Here is a 21,896-nt window from a genome sequence, read left to right as displayed (position 1 = left end):
GGACGGGTCCGCGGTTGCAGGAGGGCTCCATTGATGAGCGCGGCAGGGGTTGCCTATAGTCCCCCGCTGCCCGGACAAATCCCTCGGCTCCGCTGGGCCCACAGGACCGCCCCACACCCCCGGACCGGCCAGCCAGCCGCGATGACTCCAGGCAGGTCAGCGGGCCCGGCGGGGGCCCAGAAATCGCGTCGCTCCTCCCACACACTCTGCAGGGCCGGGAAGTTCACGGGGCCTCAGAGGGATCACAACCTCCACCGGAGAGGAGCCGACCGCTCCAGGGATCACCAGGGGACCGCCATCTTGGCAGCCTCTTAGCCGGACCGGAGCAAAGCAGCAAGGAGGCAAAACGGACTCCGGGAGACGCCGCAACCGCACCAGAAGGCATCCAGAGGACCGGGGAACACAGCGGTGCCAGGTAGGTTCAAGGATGCAGGCTGTTGCTGGCAGATACCGGGCGGATGACGGATGGGGGTCCAAAGCACTCTTAGAGTGCGACCGCCATCTTGACGCCCTAGGCCACGCCCCCACTATTTGCATAATTAAACAAGAATTTTCAATGCAATAGATCTCCCATTTGCAATAGTTTAAGCTTTTGACATTGTAAATGACAAGGACTTTGATGTATGTTTTAAAAACTTAAAAGGCATTGTCATTTACAATACCAATAGCGTAAATGCAAGACCTATTGCATTGCAAATGTTTGTTCTAGGATAGGGTAAGGGCCACTCCATCTGTCCTTGAGTGCCATTTGTGCACTGGCTCCAAAACCCACACCTTTTGCCCAGGTTGAAATTCAACCAGTGCAGCTTTTTGGTCATGCCAGTGCGTCTGAAGCTCGTGGCTGGCCTCAAGATTTTTGGATGCCTTTTCCAGGTACTCAGCTATTCTGGACCTTTGGCCAAACACAAAGTCCACAATATCTTGTTTGGGTTCTTGGAGAGTCATCTCCCAACCCTCTTTTACAAGACAGAGTGGTCCCCTCACAGTATGGCCAAACAGAAGTTCAAAGGGGAAACCCTACTCCCTTCTGTGGCACTTCTCTGTAAGCGAAAATCAGGCAGGGGTGGAGAACATCCCATCTCCTTTTGAGTTTTTCAGGGAGCCCCTTATTTTATATTTTATATTTTTTGCTCTTTCTACGGTTGCCAGTCCTATTTAAGTGCTGCTGCTTTTTTGTTATTACAACATTAAACAAATTAACAAATTGCAGTATACTATCAATAATATACAAATTATGTTTGGTCCATCAATTGAGTTCAACCAGTGAAGCTCCAATTTATTGCCACATCAAATGCATATTTACCGGATCGCGTTACCTTACAGTATTGAGACACCATAAAAATAGAAATAAAATGTAAACAAATGAAATGCACCTAAAAGGATATTTTGTACTGTGCTCCACAATTAAGCTTATGGTTCCCCTACTTTGCAGCTCAACACTGCAGTGATGTCATAAATAAAACTGTGGCCATGTAGCAAATATTTTATTAACAGTAGCCAGGCCACACATAATTACAAGAACGACCTGCAAGCCAATTAACTGCTGGCAATGCTTGTATTCACACCCATGTGGGCTACACCCTTTAATATGGTTCTGCCATGTTAGCTCTGCTGTGCAACAGGAATCTGCATTTAATTGAAGTCGAAAATGTTCCATTCAAATTCAGATAAAACTTCTGAAACTATTTAGCTCTAGTCAACAACTGCAAACAATGAAGTCTATTAGATGTTGGAATCTGACGTGTCCTCACTGGCCATCTTCCTTCTCGTTTCTTAACCCTCGTCGTGTTCATTAACTCGTATCAATTTCTACATAAGTGATTCCCCTCCACATTCTCTTCACCCTTCCTTGCACTTTATTTGGAAGTAGGGGGTGTTTGTTAATTAAAGGTTTTTTTTGTCAGGAAATTTGCAAGAAACTGATTGTCAGTCATCTGATGTCATCAAATGTATGTGGTCTTCCATTTTTGCATGCACCAACCTTCGTTACTCCATTGAAGGCAACCAGGCAGAGAACGGCTGCAGTAGTTTGCCCATATGCAGTGCTACTTTTTGTTGTTTAATAGCTCCCTGTTTGGTTGCCTAAGGTCAGGTGCACTGGAAATAAGTGGCAGGAGAGGGCCAAATTATGTGGCAGCCTTGAGTAAATTATGCGGCAAGAAAAAAACCAAATCATGCAGCATGATTGGCAGATATTGTTATAATATTACTTCTTTATTTTGTCATTTTTTAACTTGGTAACACTGTCGGGCATTGGTTGCTCCTCATTAGCACCAGTTTAATACCCAAATATAGCCTTAAGCAATGGAAAGGTGACCAGTTCAGCTTTGCAAAGGACCTTTCGCTGGGAAGCAACACATGTCACTTCTTTTTTTGTAACTTTTGAACTGTTAGAGCTAGAAACAAAACCAATATTATGCAGCAGATGGATTGGTTGGCAAATGCGGCAAATACAGAATTATGCAAAAATAGTTGTGGCTGCGTAATTGCATAATTCCATTGGCCCTGCCTAAGGTTGCCGATCTGGTTCACTGCCCTGATTAGTGTCGAGTTATGTAGTTTGGGCCTGTTATCTTCACATCATGGCTCTGCAACACATCAGTTGCTTGGCTACATCCATAAGAAATGCACAAAAAGGCTCGCAATATTAGCTTTTTTCTCAGAGGAGGGGGAGTGCTCAAAGCACAATTGTTGCATTGAGCTTCAAAAATCTTTTCACTGTTCCTGTGTCTTTGTACTTGAAAATGCATAGGTTCTAACCTTAGATGCTCAGGCAAAAGATTGTCTAAAATCCGGGGGTAAAAATTGCACATCTTTTAAGGTCAGAATAATTGTTTTTATTCCCATGAGCTGTAACTGAGTGTAGTCAGTCAGTTGTCATAGAAAAGTGACTTTTTGCTGTCTTTACTAATTTCACAGAGTGACTCGTCCCTCTGACATTCCTACTACTAGTTTACGCCTGTGTTGGAATAGTATGAGGCATCCGCAGTCCAGCAGTCGTTAATGTGCTCTGAAGATGCTGGCACTGATTTATTGAATGTTGGCTGGCAGACTTTCTTTCTGGCTCGCTCCGACGCATTTGGTTTTTAGGTTTCGCCTGGCGTCCGCTGCGCAGCAGCGTTCGCGCAGGCAAAATCTTATGTTAAAACAGTACGGGGGCTTTGTCTCGCCTGCTCTTCCATTGGCTAGCTCCATAAATGGAGGCTAGCCATTGGAAGAGAGATCTGTCCTTCATTGCCGGAGCAGATTCGTGGACGTTCCGGCGATTTTTTTCGCTCTCTGCCCCTTTGTGACGTCATTACGGCGGTGGGCGGATTTTGTTAATTTTTTTTCTCAGCATGTTTTTGTTATTTTCGTCCTGCCTTTGCAGGGATGGGCTGCGCTTTGTCGTCTGTGTGCGTGGCCGCTCAGATGGTGAAATGCGGTGCCCTAACACTGAGTGCAGTAAAGTTGTGCGTCCTCCATGTTTTGAGGGGTCCCTGGATGTCTTTAGTCTTCGGGCATCGGTTTGCTGGGATCCTGCTGCCTTTGTGTCCGCCACAGGAAACCCCCGAGGGTGGGCCGTTGTCATGGAGACTAATCTGACGAGTGGGACAAAAGTCGAAAGCACAGGCTGGGAACTCACGTGAACCCAAGAAGAAGTCACCATGTCAATGTCTATACTTCATGATTGGTTGAAATACAAGAAGCGCCCACGCCCGAGGTACCCCTGCTTGCTTGCGATCACCGTAGACACGAGGAGAAAGCGATTGCAAGTGTAGCTAACAAGCGGGAGATTTAGAGGTGAGAAGTAGGGCAGACGTTTCAAAAACATGTCAAGGTATCAAAGAATGAATACTTCGCAAACAATGTGCCGGGGAATCAAAAGTACAGAGAACAGACGCTTGGCACAAAAAAGGCATCAGATCAAAGTGATGAAAAATCCCTTCGGAAGTGGCTGAAAGGGACACGTACAAACAGATGTGAAGTCTATCTGAAAATCTACACACACATAGATGGGAAGTCTGTCTGAAAATCCGGTCTGCTGTCCTGTGCGAAGAAAGGAGTCCAAGTTGATGGTGGGATTGCCAAACGAGGCACAGAGGCTGTGAACCGTGCCCCAGATTCTAGTCAAAGAGTTTCACAGTTCAGTGTTTTGGGACCTCTGACGTAACCAGCTCCCTCGAAGAGGAAAGACTGAAAAACAAGCGACGGTTTCCTGAAACACACCCACCCTCTGGAAGAGGCCTTGCCATGGCCCACAGAAGCAAGCCCAGGCCTCCCTCCCACTGTGAGCGGCCTCAGTTTTACTGAGCACGCGTGCGCAGTTGCCTTAAACGGAGTGCAACTCAGTCCTAGGACCAGTGCGCCGCCGAGCCACGCCTTGAGTTGCACATGTTGCCATTGTTGTGCATATTACGTCGGTTTCCAAAAAAATGCATAATAAAAACACCTTTGAACGCTCAAGGCCAGTCCACCTGGTTTTGTCAATGTCTGTTGTACACTGCTTCCTAGTCACAAGACCCTGGAACTGACTGCTCCAACTCCTGTGCTAATCATAGTCTGCATCAAGGTTGATCCCACATTTAAGGCTCGGCCCACCTTAAACTCGCAGTTTCACACTGCAGGGTTTTGTGAACTATGACGTAACTTGCAGCCCGGAAAAGGAAACACATAAAGCATCCAAAGGTTTATCGCAAAACATCCACCTGCTGAAAGACTGTCAATCTGTCGGCGCCAGACCTGTTGGGTTTTCCACTTTGCGTGCTGGACCCACTAGTCCTGTTTCTAAAATGGACAGCAGAAGTGAATGCCTTAAAGAAACAGGACTGATGTGTTTATAGGTAGAAGCAGGGCCCTTCAAAGAGAGGGTTGCGCCAGCTAGGAAGCTGAGGAAGCCTCCTACAGCTAGAGAAGCAAGGAACCGTCTCCTCCTCCCCCTTGCTTCCATCTCACCTCTATCCCACACAGACCGAGCCCTCCTCCCCCCGCCCGGGCTCTCTGGCCCCCTCCCTGGCTCTCTGCCTTTGTCAAGGGTTCCCAGGGCTCACATTACTTCGGGGACCGCTCTTTCCCTCCCAGTCAGCATGGCATTGCCAAGCTGCTGGTGAACCCCACCCCTGGCCTCCTCCCTGGGACGGACCCCCGCCCCTGAGCGGCGGGACGCCTGCCAGGCCTCTTGTGTCATCGGCACTGGCATGAATAGCGCCTTTCTTCCGTGCCCGGCTACCGCGGTCGCTGCCAGTGATAACGCGTCTCCAGCTGGAAGCGGGGCCATTGTCCTGGGACCGTCGAGCCACAAGTGTGTGAGGGATACTGGTGAGCTGAGCAGGACAACCGCCTCGGCAAAGTGAACCTGGCGTCCGTGTTGTGCAGGCTCCTAGAATCACGTGGCGCACAAACTAACACGCATGCAGACCAGCAGGGCACAATACAGGCACACGTGTAGACAAGCAGGGCACCCTGCAGGCAGACAAGCAGGGCACCCTGCAGGCAGACAAGCAGGGCACCCTGCAGGCAGACAAGCAGGGCACCCTGCAGGCAGACAAGCAGGGCACCATACAGACAGACAAGCAGGGCACCATACAGGCAGGGTAGCCTCTGGTGCCACCTCTGCTATATCTTGCTGTGGCTCTGCACAGAAATAATGTCCCTCCTCTGGAGCTTCCAAACCAGCTGCCTCTTTGTCATCTCAAGTCTCTTTGGGGGCTTTGCAAAAAGGGTCAGACTGACGAGTGCATACTGCCTCATCCTGCTCTTACAAAAAGGCCAGACAAAGAAACCTCCTTCTAAAATAGGTTGGTGTTACATGTGGCTGGAATGTTAACTCACCCCCCTCACCCGCCCTCACCCTCACACACCCTCACCCCGCCTCATCCCCCCTCACACCCCCTCACCCTCACTCACCCCCTCACCCACTCACCCACCCCCCTCACCTTCACACCCCCTCGCCTTCACTCATACCCTCACCCTCACAACCCCTCAACCCCCTCACAACCCCACAACCCCTCACTCACCCTCCCTCACCCTTACACACACTCACCCCCACCCTCACACACACTCACCCCCACCCTCACACCCCCTCACACACCCCCTCACCCTCACACCCCCTGTGTGTGTGTGTGTGTGTGTGGCTCTGTGTGTGTGTGTGTGGCTCTGTATGTGTGGCTCTGTGTGTGTGTGTGGCTCTGTGTGTGTGTGTGGCTCTGTGTGTGTGTGTGTGTGGCTCTGTGTGTGTGTGTGTGTGTGGCTCTGTGTGTGTGTGTGTGTGTGTGTGTGGCTCTGTGTGTGTGTGTGTGTGTGTGTGTGTGGCTCTGTGTGTGTGTGTGGCTGTGTGCGTGTGTGTGGCTGTGTGTGTGTGTGTGGCTGTGTGTGTGGCTGTGTGTGTGTGTGTGGCTCTGTGTGTGTGTGGCTCTGCGCGTGTGTGTGTGTGGCTCTGTGTGTGTGTGGGGGGGGGTGCAAATGCAATAGGTCTTGCATTTGCAAGATATTAAGCTATTGGCATTGTAAATGGCAATGCCATATTTATCTGTTTTCAAAACCAACACATAAATAACAATTTTGTCATTTACAATGCCAATAGCTTTAACTTTTGCAAAGGCGAGACCGTTGCATTGTAAATGCTTGTTCTGGACTTGTCTTCTCTGACCTCATTTTCTGAGAGCAGCGAAAACTCTTGCTCAGTTTTCTCATTCACAGTGGGACGTTTGCCCATCCCAGAGGAGTGTTAATTGATGTATTAGTTAGGATGCTATATTCTTGAATAAGCAGCCTGCTGGTTGGCGAGTCATAAGTGGCTTAATTGGCACTTTGAGTAAATCAAAGAGCTTCAATTGCAAAGCAGGACATTACCGGTAAAAGTTTCAAACGAAGCAAAAAAACAAACCAACGAAAAAAGCATTTGCAGTGCAATAGATCACGCATTTACCCAAGTTTGAATTATTGTTATTGTAAATGACAATGCCTTTTATTTGTGTTTTGGTTTTTAAAACATAAATAAAAGGTATTGTCATTTACAATGCTAATAGCTCAAACTCTAGCAAATGCGAGACCTATTGCATTGCAAATGCTTGTTGCTGAAGTGCTTTGACTGAGTTTGCCCTTGGCTCCTGCTAATCATGTACCCAGAGCCTATGTTCCTTCCCTAAAATTGCATTGAAGCCTAAACCCAATTGGCATCTCTAACCACAGGTCAGCCCTGGTAAATGGTACCACAGGTACCCAGTGCCCTGTGACCAGAGAAGGCCTGTAAGGGCTGCAGCGCTTATTGTGCCATCCTTGGAGGTCCTGTACCCTGACGCACACACACTGCCTTTGCAGGCTGCATGTCTTGGTGCAGAACAAAGTGAGGAGTTGACATGGCACACATTCCTGTGTGCCATGCCCACAAACCCCTGCCCTAACAATGGATTTAGGCCCAGATCTCTGTACTGGGGTGAATGTATGACATTTTTCTGCATTCTGTCCATCAATTGTTGTTTTTGCATTTATCACCCCGAGTGGAACGGGTATGCTCAGACGTGAGTCCCGTGCTCTCCACACCACTGGAGTCAAGCTATCCTGGCTGATGACGGCTGATAGCCAGAAACCGGTCCTAGGATGCTTGATACCGGTCCAGAGAAGACATGGCTTGGTAGTTCGGGCTGGACTGTTCCTATGAAGCACAGGGTCGAGGCTGATTTGCATATGGGTTTGAACTGGGTTGGTGTGGCGAGCAAAAAAACAATGGATTAGGGCCCATATCTCTGTACTGGGGTGAATGTATGACATTGTTCTGCATTATATCCATCAACTGCTATTTTTGCATTTGTCACCCCGAGTGGGACGGGTATGCTCAGACGTGAGTCCTGTGCTCTCCACACCACTGGAGTCAAGCTATCTTGGCTGATGACGGCTGATAGCCAGAAGCCGGTCCTAGGATGCTTGATTCAGGTCCAGAGAAGACATTGCTTGGCAGTTCGGGCTGGACTGTTCCCATGAGGCACAGGGTCAAGGCTCATTTGCATATGGCCATGTCTGAACTGGGTTGGTGTGCTGAACAAAAAAACTATGGATTTAGGCCCAGATCTCTGTACTGGGTTGAATGTATGACATTGTTCTGCATTCTGTCCATAAATTGTTGTTTTTGTACAAACCCCTGCCCTGGCATAGATCAGTCACCCCTCTAGCTGGATGCTCTATGCCAGTGGTAAGGGTACAGGTGCATGAACCCTGTACCCCCCAGTGCCCAAGACCATTCCAGGGCACTGTAAGTGCAGTGCTGCCTAAGAGTATATGGTGCTGGGTTAGTCATTACGAACTCCACTGCACCATAACGGCTACACTGAAAACTGGGAAGTTTGGTATCAAATTTCTCAGCACATTAAACCCACACTGATGCCAGTGTGGGATTTAATGTAAAATGCGTGACAGAGGCCATCTTAGAGAGGCCCCCTGAAACTCCACCAACTTTTAGTGACCCGACTGAGTGGCTGCTTAGGCTGCCACCAACAGAAATGTTTCTGGACCCCTGGGTCGAGAGCTTGCTTTTCTCAGGGGCCTGTAACAATGCACATCCTGGGACGATGTGCCAAGCCTCCTCACGTAGGATGGGCAGTGTTCACGAAGCTTTAAAGGCATGCCGCCTTTGTGAGCCACCCCAGACCATTTGCTGCTTTCAGCAACTGGTCCCCACTGGTTCTACTCCCCACTTTGGGAAGGAGAGCCGGCGGGAAAAACAGCGAGAGGAAAAAGGTGTACCCACCTCTGCCAACTCAACCCCTCATTTGGGGGAGGTGAGGTGAAGCACAACTCTTAGTCCAGCACTCTTGAGTATGGGGGACTCAGCCAAACAGGGACAGGCTCCTGCCCCCCTCCCACTGGAGGGTGGGATGATAGGGGGAGACCCACCCCAGGGAAGGGACCCATTGGTCCCTGCTCTTTACCTACCTGTAACGCCTCTAAATCTAGTATTCAGGGGGCACCCTGGTCCTTGCTTCTTCAGATCCAGCAACAACAAGAAAATTAAGATTAGAAGGACTGAAGAGCCTTGCAAAGCTAACAAGAGTACGACACCCACTGACTTCGCCCCAGCCCTGCAGGCATGTCTCCCCTCGAACCAGCTCCTGAGGTATCCCGGTGTGTCCTGCAGCCATCAACCTTAGAAACCCAGGAGGACCAGACTGCCTTCACTTCAAAGACTGAATCTCCCGTGAACACTGGACTTGTTCAAACGACAATCTCTGGCAGCTGCCAGGGACTGCAAATCCAGCCCACTCTGCACTCGCCAAACCCAGCCCGAGCTGGAGTGGATAAACACCATGAGGAGGTCCCCCAGCGATCCTGACCTGAGATCCGGCGACCCCTGACCTGCCTCTAGCCGACTTCAGCAGTCTGAATCTAAAAGGCTCCCCTAACCGCGACCACGAGCTGGTAAGAAGATCCGACCCCAAAAGGCACCCCTGCACCCGACGCCCCATTGCCTTGTGTGCCCAATCCAACGGTGCCTAACCAACCCTTAACTTCCCAACTTACTTCTCCCAGTGGTGGTCGCACCCAGAAGTCCTTTGTCTCCCTGCCTGCAGTGCTTTTGCAAACCGGAGGTTCTCCATAGAAAACAGGGTGCCCGATGTCGAAACAGCACTCTGCACCCGGCCCCCCAATGCCGCTGAGGATGCACCTTTTGTGCTACTTTTTTCCCACATTTGTCCTGACCTAAACCCTTGGAGGTTTGCTCCCACAACCCAGTGGCCTGCTTGTCAGCAGCCACCAGCCACAGGCCCCCATTGGAGAACATTGGGCCTCAACACTCTGCACCCGGCCGCCCTTGTGCCACTGAGGGAGTACATCATTGACCCTGGGGGACCCCTGAGTCTAACCCCAGAACCTTAACTCCCACAGTCGATAACTTAACTGTGAACCGATGACCTGTTTTTCTTCCGTAGGATCACATTGACAAATTTCTTCCAAAAAGTCTCCACGTGTGGAGTTTCGAAAACTAAAAATATTTTTTAAAAATCGCACAAATAACCAAAACTTATTTACTTACCTGTTTGCAGGAAATATCCCAGTGCTGAATCTAGGTATCTAGCACTGAGATAGAAATGGAACTTGAAAAGTAACTTACCTGTAATTTACTGAAAAAGCCTGTTCATTTTAATGTACTGTATTTGCTCATTATTGCAAGCTACTGCATCCCATGTAAATCAAAGTACAAGTTCTTTTGCATTTTCAAACTGTTCTACATTTAGCAACTTTTGTATGCTTTTTTTTTTATACAAAAAAATTGGTCTAGAGTTCATCCTTGAGTGTGTGAATTCATTAGCTGACTGAGTGTGTAAATCAAATGCATAACACTGTCCTCTGATACTGACTTACTGCTCGACCACTCTAACACAAATAGAGTGAGGTTCTATCTAACTTTAACCTCTGGGGTTACCTGGACTCTAAACACTCTATACCTCATTTTGGTGTAGTATATATAGAGCCAGTTTCCTACACTAGGGTTCTCTATGGCATTTCTAGGAGACATACCCATAGAAGATATCTGCAAAGCTGCGACATGGCCTACACCTCACACATTCACAAAACACATTGTGTAGATGTAATCTAGTGTTGGCCAAGCAGTTGTACGTACACTATTTCAGACGACCACCGCAACAGCTACAGATTAGACACAGCTTTGGGAGATAACTGTTTTTTAGACTCTGCACAGCATGTGATCTACTGCTCACATGCCTCGAACAGAAAATGCTACTTACCCAGTATGCATCTGTTCTTGGCATGTAGAGTCACATGCGCCCACTTGTTGTTGTTGCAGTCACATCTTACTTGGATACATACATACATGGACATCTCTTACTAATTACATTATCACCCTCTGCGGCAAGCAATCCAGCAATAGTCAATGCCCATGTGCACTATCACCGAAAGGAGTCCTCCTCTACCTCGGGACTGGAAAAGACTTGTTCGAACAAAAACAAAGTGCAAACATCCGGACCCAACACTATTTGGCGGGCTATGCACGGCAACTGACTCTACAGCTCTACATGCCAAGAACAGATGCATACTGGGTAAGTAGCATTTTCCTTTTAGGGTCAACCTTGATCCTCAGATGCCTCCCGACCTAAAGAAGGCGTCCAGAAGAGCTGTACAGCAATGAAGACTACAGACAACTGCTCCAGAAAGCAGCTTGTCCTGCAGGACCAGCGACCTCCAGAAGCCTGGGAGGACTGCCTGCCTTCCACAAAGTCAAAGAACTCCCTAGGACAGCGGCCCTTTCTGCAAAGAAACCAACACCAAGGACCCCCTTGCCTTTTGGAACCGCGAGTCCTGCCCTCTCTACACCAGATGCCCACGATCCGAGCCTGAGTGGCCCACTGGTCTAGTGAAGTGTCCACAGTGATCCTGACCTCCAGTCCATCGGTATCCGACCCCCGGTGGACTCCACAAAGAGACCTCCAGCCTCAGCACGAAGGGTCCGTCCTCCCTCCTACCCCACCCCCAACCCACTCCACCCACACCGGCTCCTGTGAAGATTTCCCGACGTCTGAAAGCACGATATTGGGGAGCCCAGCCGAAGGCGTCCACTCACATCTTAACTTATCTGCCCAGTCATTGGTCACCTTCGTCGATCCTCCCGGTCCAAGACTGCAGCCTCTTGCACCCGGCAGCCCCTGTGCCGCTAGTGGTGTATGCTTTGTGCTGCCTTCCTCTGTGCTGGTCTAAAGCCCCAAAGCTGGTGCCTCAAAACTGTACTTAGCTACAACACGCACATCTCCAATCACACCCAGTCTCCATAGGCTAACATCGGCCCCTCAACACAAACTTAACCTCTGCACCCGGTTGCTCCTGTGCCGCTGGTGGTGCAACCTTGTTGTCCCCTTGCACCTTGCCCTGTGTTGGTCCAAACCCTCGAAGACTGGGCTAGTAAGTTGTGTACTTACCAGTTAATGTACATAACTGTTTTCTTTCCGTAGGACTGCATTGTATTTCTTGTAATCTGCAAAAAGTGGCTTATTTGTACACTGATAAGGTATTGTAACTGTTGATTGACAACACAAAGTATTTCCGCTACTACTGTAAAGTATTCCTATTGCTATTTGTACTTAAAAGCATTGCTACTTTTTTAAACGGGTACTTTCCTACAACTGAGATCTTAGTTCTAAAATAAAAGTAACAAAGAAATATTTGTTTTGACAAATATTTTACTTGGAATTAGTCATTGAGTCTATGCCTCAATTCTTGACTGTGTGTGTACAACACATGCTTAACACAACCCTCTGGTAAACCTAACTGCTCGACCACACTACCACAAGAGAGAGCATTAGTATTCTCTACTTTTAGCCTCTGGAGATCCCCTGTACTCTCTGCACACGATGCCTTACTTTGGTATAGTATATACAGAGCTAGCTTTCTACACCACTCCTGTCCAGAGTTCTCAAGACGATCAAGAGCGGCCGGGCCTAAGTCATTGTTGTCATCGTTGTGGCTTAGCACTGAGCACAGAGAGTCTGGAATCCCCAGCTTCTCCCTCGATTGGAATCTCTGCAAATTTGCCACCTCAGACTTCTTACTATAGAAAAAACTTTAGTGGCAGTCCCATCTGCCATAAGGGTGAGCAAATTGCAGGCTCCCTCATCCAAGCTTCCTTACTTAACCATCTTCCCTGATAAGTGAGTACTTTGCAGTAGGGCCTCCTTCTTACCGAAAGTGGTAACACCGTTCCATGTGGGGCAATCTGTCGCCTTGTCTACTTCCTACGCTCCTCATCACCACTCTAAAGAAGAGGAGCGACTATATTGTCTGGACCCAAAAAGGGCATTGTTATTCTACCTTGACCGCACTAAAGAGTCCCAGGTGGACATAACTCTTTGCGGGGTATGCTGGAACAAAGAAATGTTGTGCAGTGCAGAAGAGGACTATCTCACGATGGGTTGTCCTCTGCACCAAAATTTGTAACATTCTGGCCAAAAAGCAGCCTCCTGAAGACTAAAGAGTGAATGCAGCTACTACTGCTTTGCAATGTGGAGTTAGTCCTCTTAATTTGTCAGGCAGTAACGTGGGCAACCCTGCACACGTTTACCAAGCCTTACTTCCTGGATAGTCAGGTCCGCATGGACTGCCTTTTTAGCCACTCTGTCCAGCAGGACTTCCTGTGCTAAACTTGCTGACTGTCCCTCCTCTGGGGATGGTTTGTTTGGGTATCTATTCAGAGGTAAGGAATCTCTGGCTAGATGTCTCTATCAGATGGACAGATTACTTACCTTCGTTAACGCCTTATCTGGAAGAGACATGACGTAGCTGCAGATTACTCACTGACCCGCCCATACTCCTCGCACTGTGGACACGTTTCTGGGGTCAGGGACCCAGTTGTTCAAAAAACGCACCAATGTCCGTGTACTTAATGACTCTGCGCTTCTGGCGTGGAAAGTCATGAGAAATAACTGTTGTCAGGTGATGCCGATGTCACAGCGGCACAGATACCCCTGCTGACATCACGTGGAGCCGAATGACTCCACCTACCTGCACCCAGGGGTATTGCTTAATGAAAAATCATTCGGATCCAGTCTGGTGCCTGGGGAATTCAAAGGTAAGGAATCTGTGGCTAGATCATTTCTTTACCAGATAGGCTTTTACCGAAGGTAAGTAGCTTGCCCATTATTATTTATTCACATTCTCAAATGTCAATATAGGGATGATACCCATTCTGGAGATCTTCAATATTTTGTTCTTGAATTATGCTATTTCTTTTTTATGGACTTTTGTTTTCCCCATGGTTGTAAATCACAAAACTCCAATTTTGTATTCTCTAAATAATGAAAATGTAGATTTCTTTTCTTTTTTAACCCTCTTATTGTAGGAGGAGTCGGAATTGGACATATGTTTTGTTTTATATAAAATTTACTCAGTCTTCAAACACCTCACTATGGAGGAAACAAATCATAGCTTTGCAATGGGCTTTTACAGACAGTTGATTTTGCATGTTGCTTTCTTAACTAACTTTGGCTTATTTTGATCTCTGTTAAATGTGTTCTTTCCATCTTCAGTTAGCGTAATGAAAGGGAGAGTAGGTGTTGTAGAGTAGGCGTATCTGGTGCTACTCCATCTGTCTGCAGTTATGCTTCAATGTTGTTTTTTGTCTGCCAGCTTAGATGAGTGACATAAGCATTTGCAGTCAATAACGGAGTAACTTTTACATCTAAAATTTGGATCCCAACAACACCAACTTTGTTATATTATTCCATGGTCGATAAGTACTGAATGCTATTGATTAAAAACACTTTTTTTTCCAGCACTATCAAAGTGCTAGCAGTGGACTGCTTCAGTAGTTTAAGAAACCTTTCTGAGGTATGTGTTCATGTTAAATTTTTGATTGACTTTTTTTATATTTCTTATTTTCAGATGCTTAGTCAGGATCCTAGCAATGGCATTTCATCAGACCCCACCGTTTTTTTGGATCGATTAGCAGTAATATTCAGGTAAGAATTGCTGTTTGGTAAAGAATTGCATTGGTAGCTATTAGACCATTTAAAAAATAAATAGAATCTAATGCCCATTAATTAGGTTTACAGATTCATTCCTTTAAAAATCAGAAGTTATTGGTCTTGACTCCAGAAATCCTTTGCATGCTATCAGTGATTGATGCCCAGAAATGCTTTGCATGCCATCAGTGATAGATGCCATTTATGTCTGGCAATGCTAGCAGGATATGAAGAATGTGAGCACATAAATAGCATGTTCGAGGCATATGAGCTGCAGATCACACACTTTGCATTAGATCGCCATCTGGTGTTGGGCTCGGATGGTTGCACCTTGTTGTCTTGGAAGAAGTCTTTGTAGTCACGAGATAGGGGACTCCTCCCTTGGACGATAGTGTGCATAGGCATAACTCCATCCTTAGATTGTTTTTTTCCGCCATTGGGTTCGGATTCAACTTTTCCACTCTGGTTCGGCACTTTAATTTCAAACTTTATCGACGCGCAAAACTTTCTTAAACTCTTCGAATTCACTTCAGACATCGAAGTCTTCGACGCAACTTTAATCGATCCGATTCCAGTAGTCGACGCGGGCTGCTGGGCCTATTGACGAAACAAAGCCCTACGGCTCATGGAAAGGACGCCGTTCAAAAAATGCCCAGTTCCAACACCTTGAACATCATAAGGTCTGCAACCTGTGTCTCTCGCCAGAACACGACGAGTCCAGCTGTCCAGCCTGCGCCTCCTTTCGATCTAAAAAGACCATTCGAGATCGTCGGGCTCGACGACACATCATGGCGCAGAGATAAGATCCGGAATCAGAGGACATCTTCGATGAAGGCCCAGATGTCACAGAAGAAGATTCCGAAGACTTTGATGACCCCATCACTCCTGGTCAACAAAAGAATACTACTGCCACTACCCCAACCCCACCATCAAAACAGAAGGCACTGGTCAAGACTTCGCCTGTTGTCCCCAGTCGCGACCGAAATCACACTTCAGAAGTCCCGCCCCGTGCCCGGCTCCGAAGAAAAAAGACAGGCCTAATGGTAGCTCGGGACGGAGCACACCGCACATAACACTCCCACCTTAGGCTTCGGCACCAAAACCAAAAGAACACTCTGCTCCGAAATCGCTTCCGATTCGTTCAGCGCCGAAAGACAAAGCAGCCTTGAACACCTCCAGGCCCGTAGATAAACCGGCTTGGAACACTTCTAAGCCTAAGGATCACGCCTCTGCTCCAAAACACAAACTTTCGGAATCAAAAAACAAGCCTAGGGACTCTTACCACGCCTCCTAAGGCCAAAAAACACAAAAATCAGCACCAGCCCCGCTCGGAATCGAAAAAATCGACGCCGAAAACGGTTATCAAGTAAGAGGAACTTTTTCATCCGGATCCTGTTGATCCCAGGCAGAAAAGATCTATATTAACCCTAAAACAGGACATGTCATAGCTGTGCCACCCAAAAACAAGCCAGTGCCCGTGAAGGACTCTGCTACATCACCTATGCCCCCTTCTTCTCCTGTATCTCCTTCTAATCCTCTTCCTCTCCCACAAACCTGTTACACCACCTCTACCTGTAACTTCTCCACCACATACACCACCACCATATGATGATGATAACCTTGGGGTGGGGGGAAGACCCCAACGATCCGTTCAGAGTCAGATGACCCACCACAAGACGATTGGTATTACAATGATCCAGTAGGTCTTTCATTCCTCTCAAGCCTCCATCCATACCCAACAAAACCATCTCCCCCCCCAGATGATGATATTGGTTTTGGACAACTAATCAATAGGGCTTCCGTTTTTCACAGCGTCACAATGCACTCAGACAAAGCAGAGATGGATTTTTTTTTTAGATACATTTGACCAGTCCCAAAAAACTGTACAAATATTACCAATGATTAAAGGGGTCATCAAACATGCCCCTGACATTTTTAAAGATCCTGTACGGGCCAGGATTCTTAATCCAAGGATTGATAAAAAATATAGACCTGCCTCTGACGACCCTGCGTACATCAAGGGACAACTGCCGTACATCAAGGGACAACTGCCTTTGGATTCTCTAGTAGTTTCCAACGCTAGGAAGCGCGCAAATTCACAAACCTCCGGGGATGCACCACCCCCGGATAACCAATCCAAATTAATAGACGCATCTGGCAAAAGGGTAGCTGCGCAGGTGGACAATCAATGGCGCATAGCTAACACTCAAGCACTGCTAGCCCGACATGATAGGGCCCACTATGATCAGCTGTAAACCCTATTACAGCATTTGCCTGAACAATATAAAACTCAAGCAAATGATCTCATTCAAGAGGGCAAACTAATAACAAACGCCTCAATTAAATGTGTTGACACAGCAGACACTGCCTCTAGGTCCATCAATACCAGCGTACTGCTCAGACAACATGCCTGGCTACGTATTTCAGGTTTTAAACAAGAAGCCCAGACAACTATTTTAAATCAGCCGCTTAATCAACTACTTTTTGGACCGGCTGTGGACACCACTCTGGGGAAAAAATTAAAAAGACACAGAGACTTCTAAGTCCATGGGAGCGTTACAGTCTCCGCAAACACGTGGCTCTTTTTGTCGCTCCTTTTACAGATGAGCCTCCAAGAACATAGGCACAGATACCTCATCTTCTTTTAAAAACACTACCCAAACATCCCCCAATAGAGGATATTTTAGAGGAGGATACAGAGGCAAACCCAGCAGAGGGAGAGGCCAAGGTAACAACAACACTCACACCTCCCCTGCTGCTAAACAGTGACTTCCCTCCAGTCCCCCCAGACATTCCACTCCAGTCAGGGGATGATTATCACAGTTCCTACCTGTCTGGCAATCCATCACAACAGACAAGTGGGTAAGACAAATTATCCAATATGGTTACTGCCTGGAACTTACACTACCCCACCCCCCAAACATACCACCCAAACAGCGTCCAATGTCCACAGAACATCTTATGCTTTTAAAACAAGACGTTCTTTCACTGCTTCAAAAGCATGCCATAGAGCCAGTAACTTTACTACATCAGGGAACGGGAGTTTACTCCCTGTATTTCCTAATCCCCAAAAAGGACGGGTCCTTAAGGCCAATAATCGACCTCAGACCCCTCAATCTGCATCCATACACTCAGATCATTTTCACATGATCACTCTCCAACAAGTGCTTCCTCTACTCCAGCAAGGAGACTTCCTTGCCACGCTAGATCTCAAGGACGCCATTTTCCACATTCCCATACATCCTGCTCACAGGAAGTATCGAAGGTTCATAGTGGACAGACAACACTATCAGTTCAAAGTCCTTCCGTTCGGCGTCAACACCACTCCCAGAGTATTTACCAAATGCCTGGCAGTGGTAGCAGCACATTTAAGGAGACAGCAAATCCATGTCTTCCCATACCTGGACGACTAGCTATTAAAAACAAGCATTGGAAATGCAATAGGTCTCGCATTAGAAAAGTTGGAGCTATTGGTTTTGTAAATGACAATTTTTTTTGTGTTGGTCTTGAAAATAGCAAAATTAATAGCTTTGTCATTTACAATGCAAATAGTTTTAACTTTTCACAAACGTGACACCTATATCATTTGTAATGTAATATGTGTTGTATTTACATGACTATAAAAAGAAACAGGCTTGTAAATACAAACGGTTCGAGGCATGTGGGCTGCTGAATTCATATCTCTGCATAGATCGCCGCCTAGTGTTGGGTCCGGATGATTGCACATTGTTGTCCTGGAAGAGTCTTCGAAGTATCACGAGATAGGTGGCTCCTCCCCCGGACTACAGTGCGCATGGGCATCCTCTCCATCCTCAGATTGTTTTTTTCCGCCATTGGGTTCGGATGTCTTTTTCTTTCTCAAGTTAGGAAACTTTTCTAAGGGCCAAAAGGCCTTCGGGGGCGTCGGAATTGTTATTTTGATCAGTGCTGAGTACTTAGTTCTAGTTCTTTTCTAGCAGGACGTCGAAGAGAGCCGCATGGCCATTTTGACACCAAAGGTCAGATCGACAATGGAACGGAGCCCGTTCAAACGATGCCCCCTTTGCACTTCTAAGTACCCACACATCGATGTACACCCGGTGTGTAACAAGTGCTTATCTCAGGAGCACAATGAGGACAACTGTCTAGCTTGTGCTCAATTCAGATCGAAGAAGACGCTTCGACTTAAACTCGCGGCGAGGCAAACCATGACGAAGCCAGCGCCTGACCCGGTAAATATCTTCGGTGAAGAAGACTATGAGGTCGTCGAGACCGAGGATCCAGAACAGCAGTCGGATCCCGGATCGGAGCATGACTCCAACTATTATGAAGACGATGAAGAAAACGTCGGATGAAAACGTCGTTGAGGTAAGGGACGACGCATCAGCCATCGGAGCCGTCTAGGACGACTCGAGCGATGAACCATGCCCAACTGTGAGTACGGGGCCAGAAACAGACACTGAAAGACTATCAAGGGCTCAGGTCGAGGCATCGCCGTAAGGCCTTAGCCAAGATCATATCGAACATTCTATAGCCCGCGTCTCGGCCCGGCTAAGAATATATCACATGAGCCATCGGTTGAACATTACCAGTCACTGCTTAAATCGAAACCGAAAGCCATGGAGTCAAAATCAAAACCAAAACTGCTGGAGACAGTCTTCGGATCGAAGGGTACGAATCCATTGGATTCCATCAAGAAGAAAAGTGTTGACGACCCTGCGGGGTCACAAACAAAGGGTGTCGAACCGAAGATCGGTATGCTAAAGTCCATGACTAAAGTCAAGCACGTCGAACCAACGAGGTCGACGTCGACTGACAGCGACACAAACAAAGGACTCGAGTCTCGGAAGGTTCTCGATCCGAAGCATCGAGTCGACAGCCCCACAGCTCGTCAAGGACCTCGAGCCGAAATCCAAGAGCGGCTCGAAGGAGCACGTCGAGTCGAGGCAGAAGAGCACGCCTACAACGCAACAGGCGCCTAAGTCGACGCAAGGCCAAAAACATGTTGGCGAAAAGACAGTCGGTCGGACCAGTACCTACGCCGGCCCCAAAAAAGGTCAGTCTGTCTACGAAGCCTATGCCAGCAATAAAATTTGGACTGCCCCCGACTGCACGGCCTAAAGCGTTCGATCCAAAAACTGGGATTGACCCGTCCAAGAAGGTGTCTATGGGAAAAAGGAGTCATTCTCTAGAAGAGGACATTATGTACCAAGAGCCCTCCTATGATGAGCAGTCAAAGCTACATATCGACTCCGACTCTGGCAGGCTTACTATTTATCAGAGGAAGATCATGTCAGAAAATCCTCTGGAAACATATAAAATTCCACTCAAAAAGAAAAGGGATTCAGCCACATCACTTGTCCTTTTTGAGACTGTAAGGTACCATGGCCAGGACACTTCTGCATACTCACCCACACGCACTAACGAGGATATGGAGTATGACTACAATGAAGAATTTAGTTACCCTGTGGACACAGATCAGGATGACCAGACTCAAGCCTGGGCAGACCCTGTTGACCCGGGGGAGTCACAAACTATTCCTGACACTCCTTCTTATCCTGTCAAGACTTGACCAACAGAGGATACAGCTGCGTTTAACACATTATTAGAAAGGGCAGCACACAATCATGATGTGGAAATGCATGCTGACCCAATTGTTGAGGACTTCCTATTTGACACTTTCTCCACTTCCGAGAAATCAGTAAAGACATTGCCAATGTTAAAGGATGCCCTTAAACACGCAGGAGACATTTTCAAGGAAACCACAAGAGCAACGGTTTTCAACCCCAGAATCGAAAGAAAATACAGACCTGCACCTGTGGACCCTACATATATTAAGGGACAGCTGCCATTAGACTCTTTGGTGGTATCAAATGCCCGTAAGCGTGCCAACTCACAAACCACTGGTGATGCTCCTCCTCCAGACAAGGAGTCTAAGAAGCTTCTGGAAAAAGGGTGGCTGCTCAAGCAGCTAATATATGGAGGATTTCTAATACACAAGCCCTATTAACCAGATACGATAGGGCTCATTATGACACACTAGAGCAACTGTTACAGCACTTGCCTGATGTCTACAAGGAGGGAGCAGAAACACTGATACAAGAGGGAAAACTCCTATCCAATGCATCCATTAAGTGTGCGTTAGACACAGCAGACACCGCAGCCAGGGCCATTAATACAAGTGTCATGCTTAGGAGACATGCGTGGTTACGCATCTCTGGGTTCAAACCTGAGATTCAAACCACATTATTAAATCAACCCGTGAATCCTGATTATTTATTTGGTTCTGATGTGGACACAATATTAGAAAAGATTAAAAAGGACACTGAAACAACCAAATCTATGGGTGCCTTGCAGTCGCAACAATTCAGAGGAGGCTCCTTTCGTCGCTCCAGTAACAGAGGAGCTACACGAGGTCAGGCATCTCAGCAGACTCCATACAATAAAGGGAGCACGCAAACCACCTATAATAAAAACAACAGAGGTGGATACCGTGGTAACAGCAGCAAAGGCAGAGGACGAGGGAATAACAGCACCAGATCCTCCGCCAATACTAAACGGTGACTTCTTGTCACTGCCCCCGGGCCATGTAACACTGGTCGGGGGACGATTACAGCAGTTCCTGCGAGTCTGGGAAAGCATTACGACAGACAGGTGGGTGAGACAACTTATCCAGTACGGCTATTGTCTAGAGCTAACCTCCACTCCACCCAACATACCCCCAAGGCACCGTCCTATGTCCGCAGAGCACATGCACTTATTGCAGCAAGAGGTCATCAGCATGCTGCAAAAAAGGGCCATAGAACTCGTACCTATAGAACAACACGGTACAGGGGTATACTCTCTGTACTTCTTAATTCCCAAAAAGGACAGGTCTCTCAGGCCAATACTGGACCTCAGGCCCCTAAACCAATACATCTTGTCAGAACATTTTCACATGCTCACATTACAGCAGGTTCTACCATTACTCAGTCAAGGAGATTTCCTCGCAACACTAGACCTAAAAGACTCCTATTTCCACATACCGATACATCCAGCAACACAGGAAATATCTCAGGTTTACCATACAGAATCAGCACGACCAGTTCAAGGTTTTGCCTTTCGGGGTGACAACAGCCCCCAGGGTGTTTACCAAGTGCCTGGCGACAGTGGCTGCACACCTACGGAGACAGCATATTCACGTCTACCCATATCTGGACTGGCTTATCCAAGCAAAGTCAGCCCAGCAATGTGCCAGCCACATGTCCTGCACCATTCACCTCCTACACAGCCTCGGATTCTCATTAAACTACCCAAAGTCTCATCTTCAACCTGCCCACGTACAACAGTACCTGAAAGCGACGATAGACACTCTGGCAGCAAAGGCACAGCCAAACCATCACTAGTGTTTATGCAGTTGATAGGCATGATGGCCTCCTGCATCTTCATAGTCCCTCACGCGAGACAACACATGAGTCCGCTTCAGGAGTGCGAAGC

At 47.6% G+C, this 21,896-nt stretch overlaps 1 protein-coding gene across 2 annotated transcripts in view; it reads left to right on the top strand.

The window, feature by feature from the left end:
* Window positions 1–21,896, top strand: part of TNPO3 (transportin 3) — a 1,270,791-nt gene that overhangs the window by 681,278 nt on the left and 567,617 nt on the right. For both annotated transcript variants that reach the window (XM_086918869.1, XM_086918868.1), the window contains exon 14: window positions 14,362–14,438. In XM_086918869.1, coding sequence (XP_086774995.1) covers window positions 14,362–14,438 — 77 coding nt within the window. The remainder of the gene's footprint in view (window positions 1–14,361; window positions 14,439–21,896) is intronic.

Source organism: Lissotriton vulgaris, chromosome 1_1, assembly GCF_964263255.1.
Source record: "Lissotriton vulgaris chromosome 1_1, aLisVul1.2, whole genome shotgun sequence".
NCBI classification, from domain to species: Eukaryota; Metazoa; Chordata; class Amphibia; order Caudata; family Salamandridae; genus Lissotriton; species Lissotriton vulgaris.
This window is presented reverse-complemented; position numbering and strand designations above follow the sequence as displayed.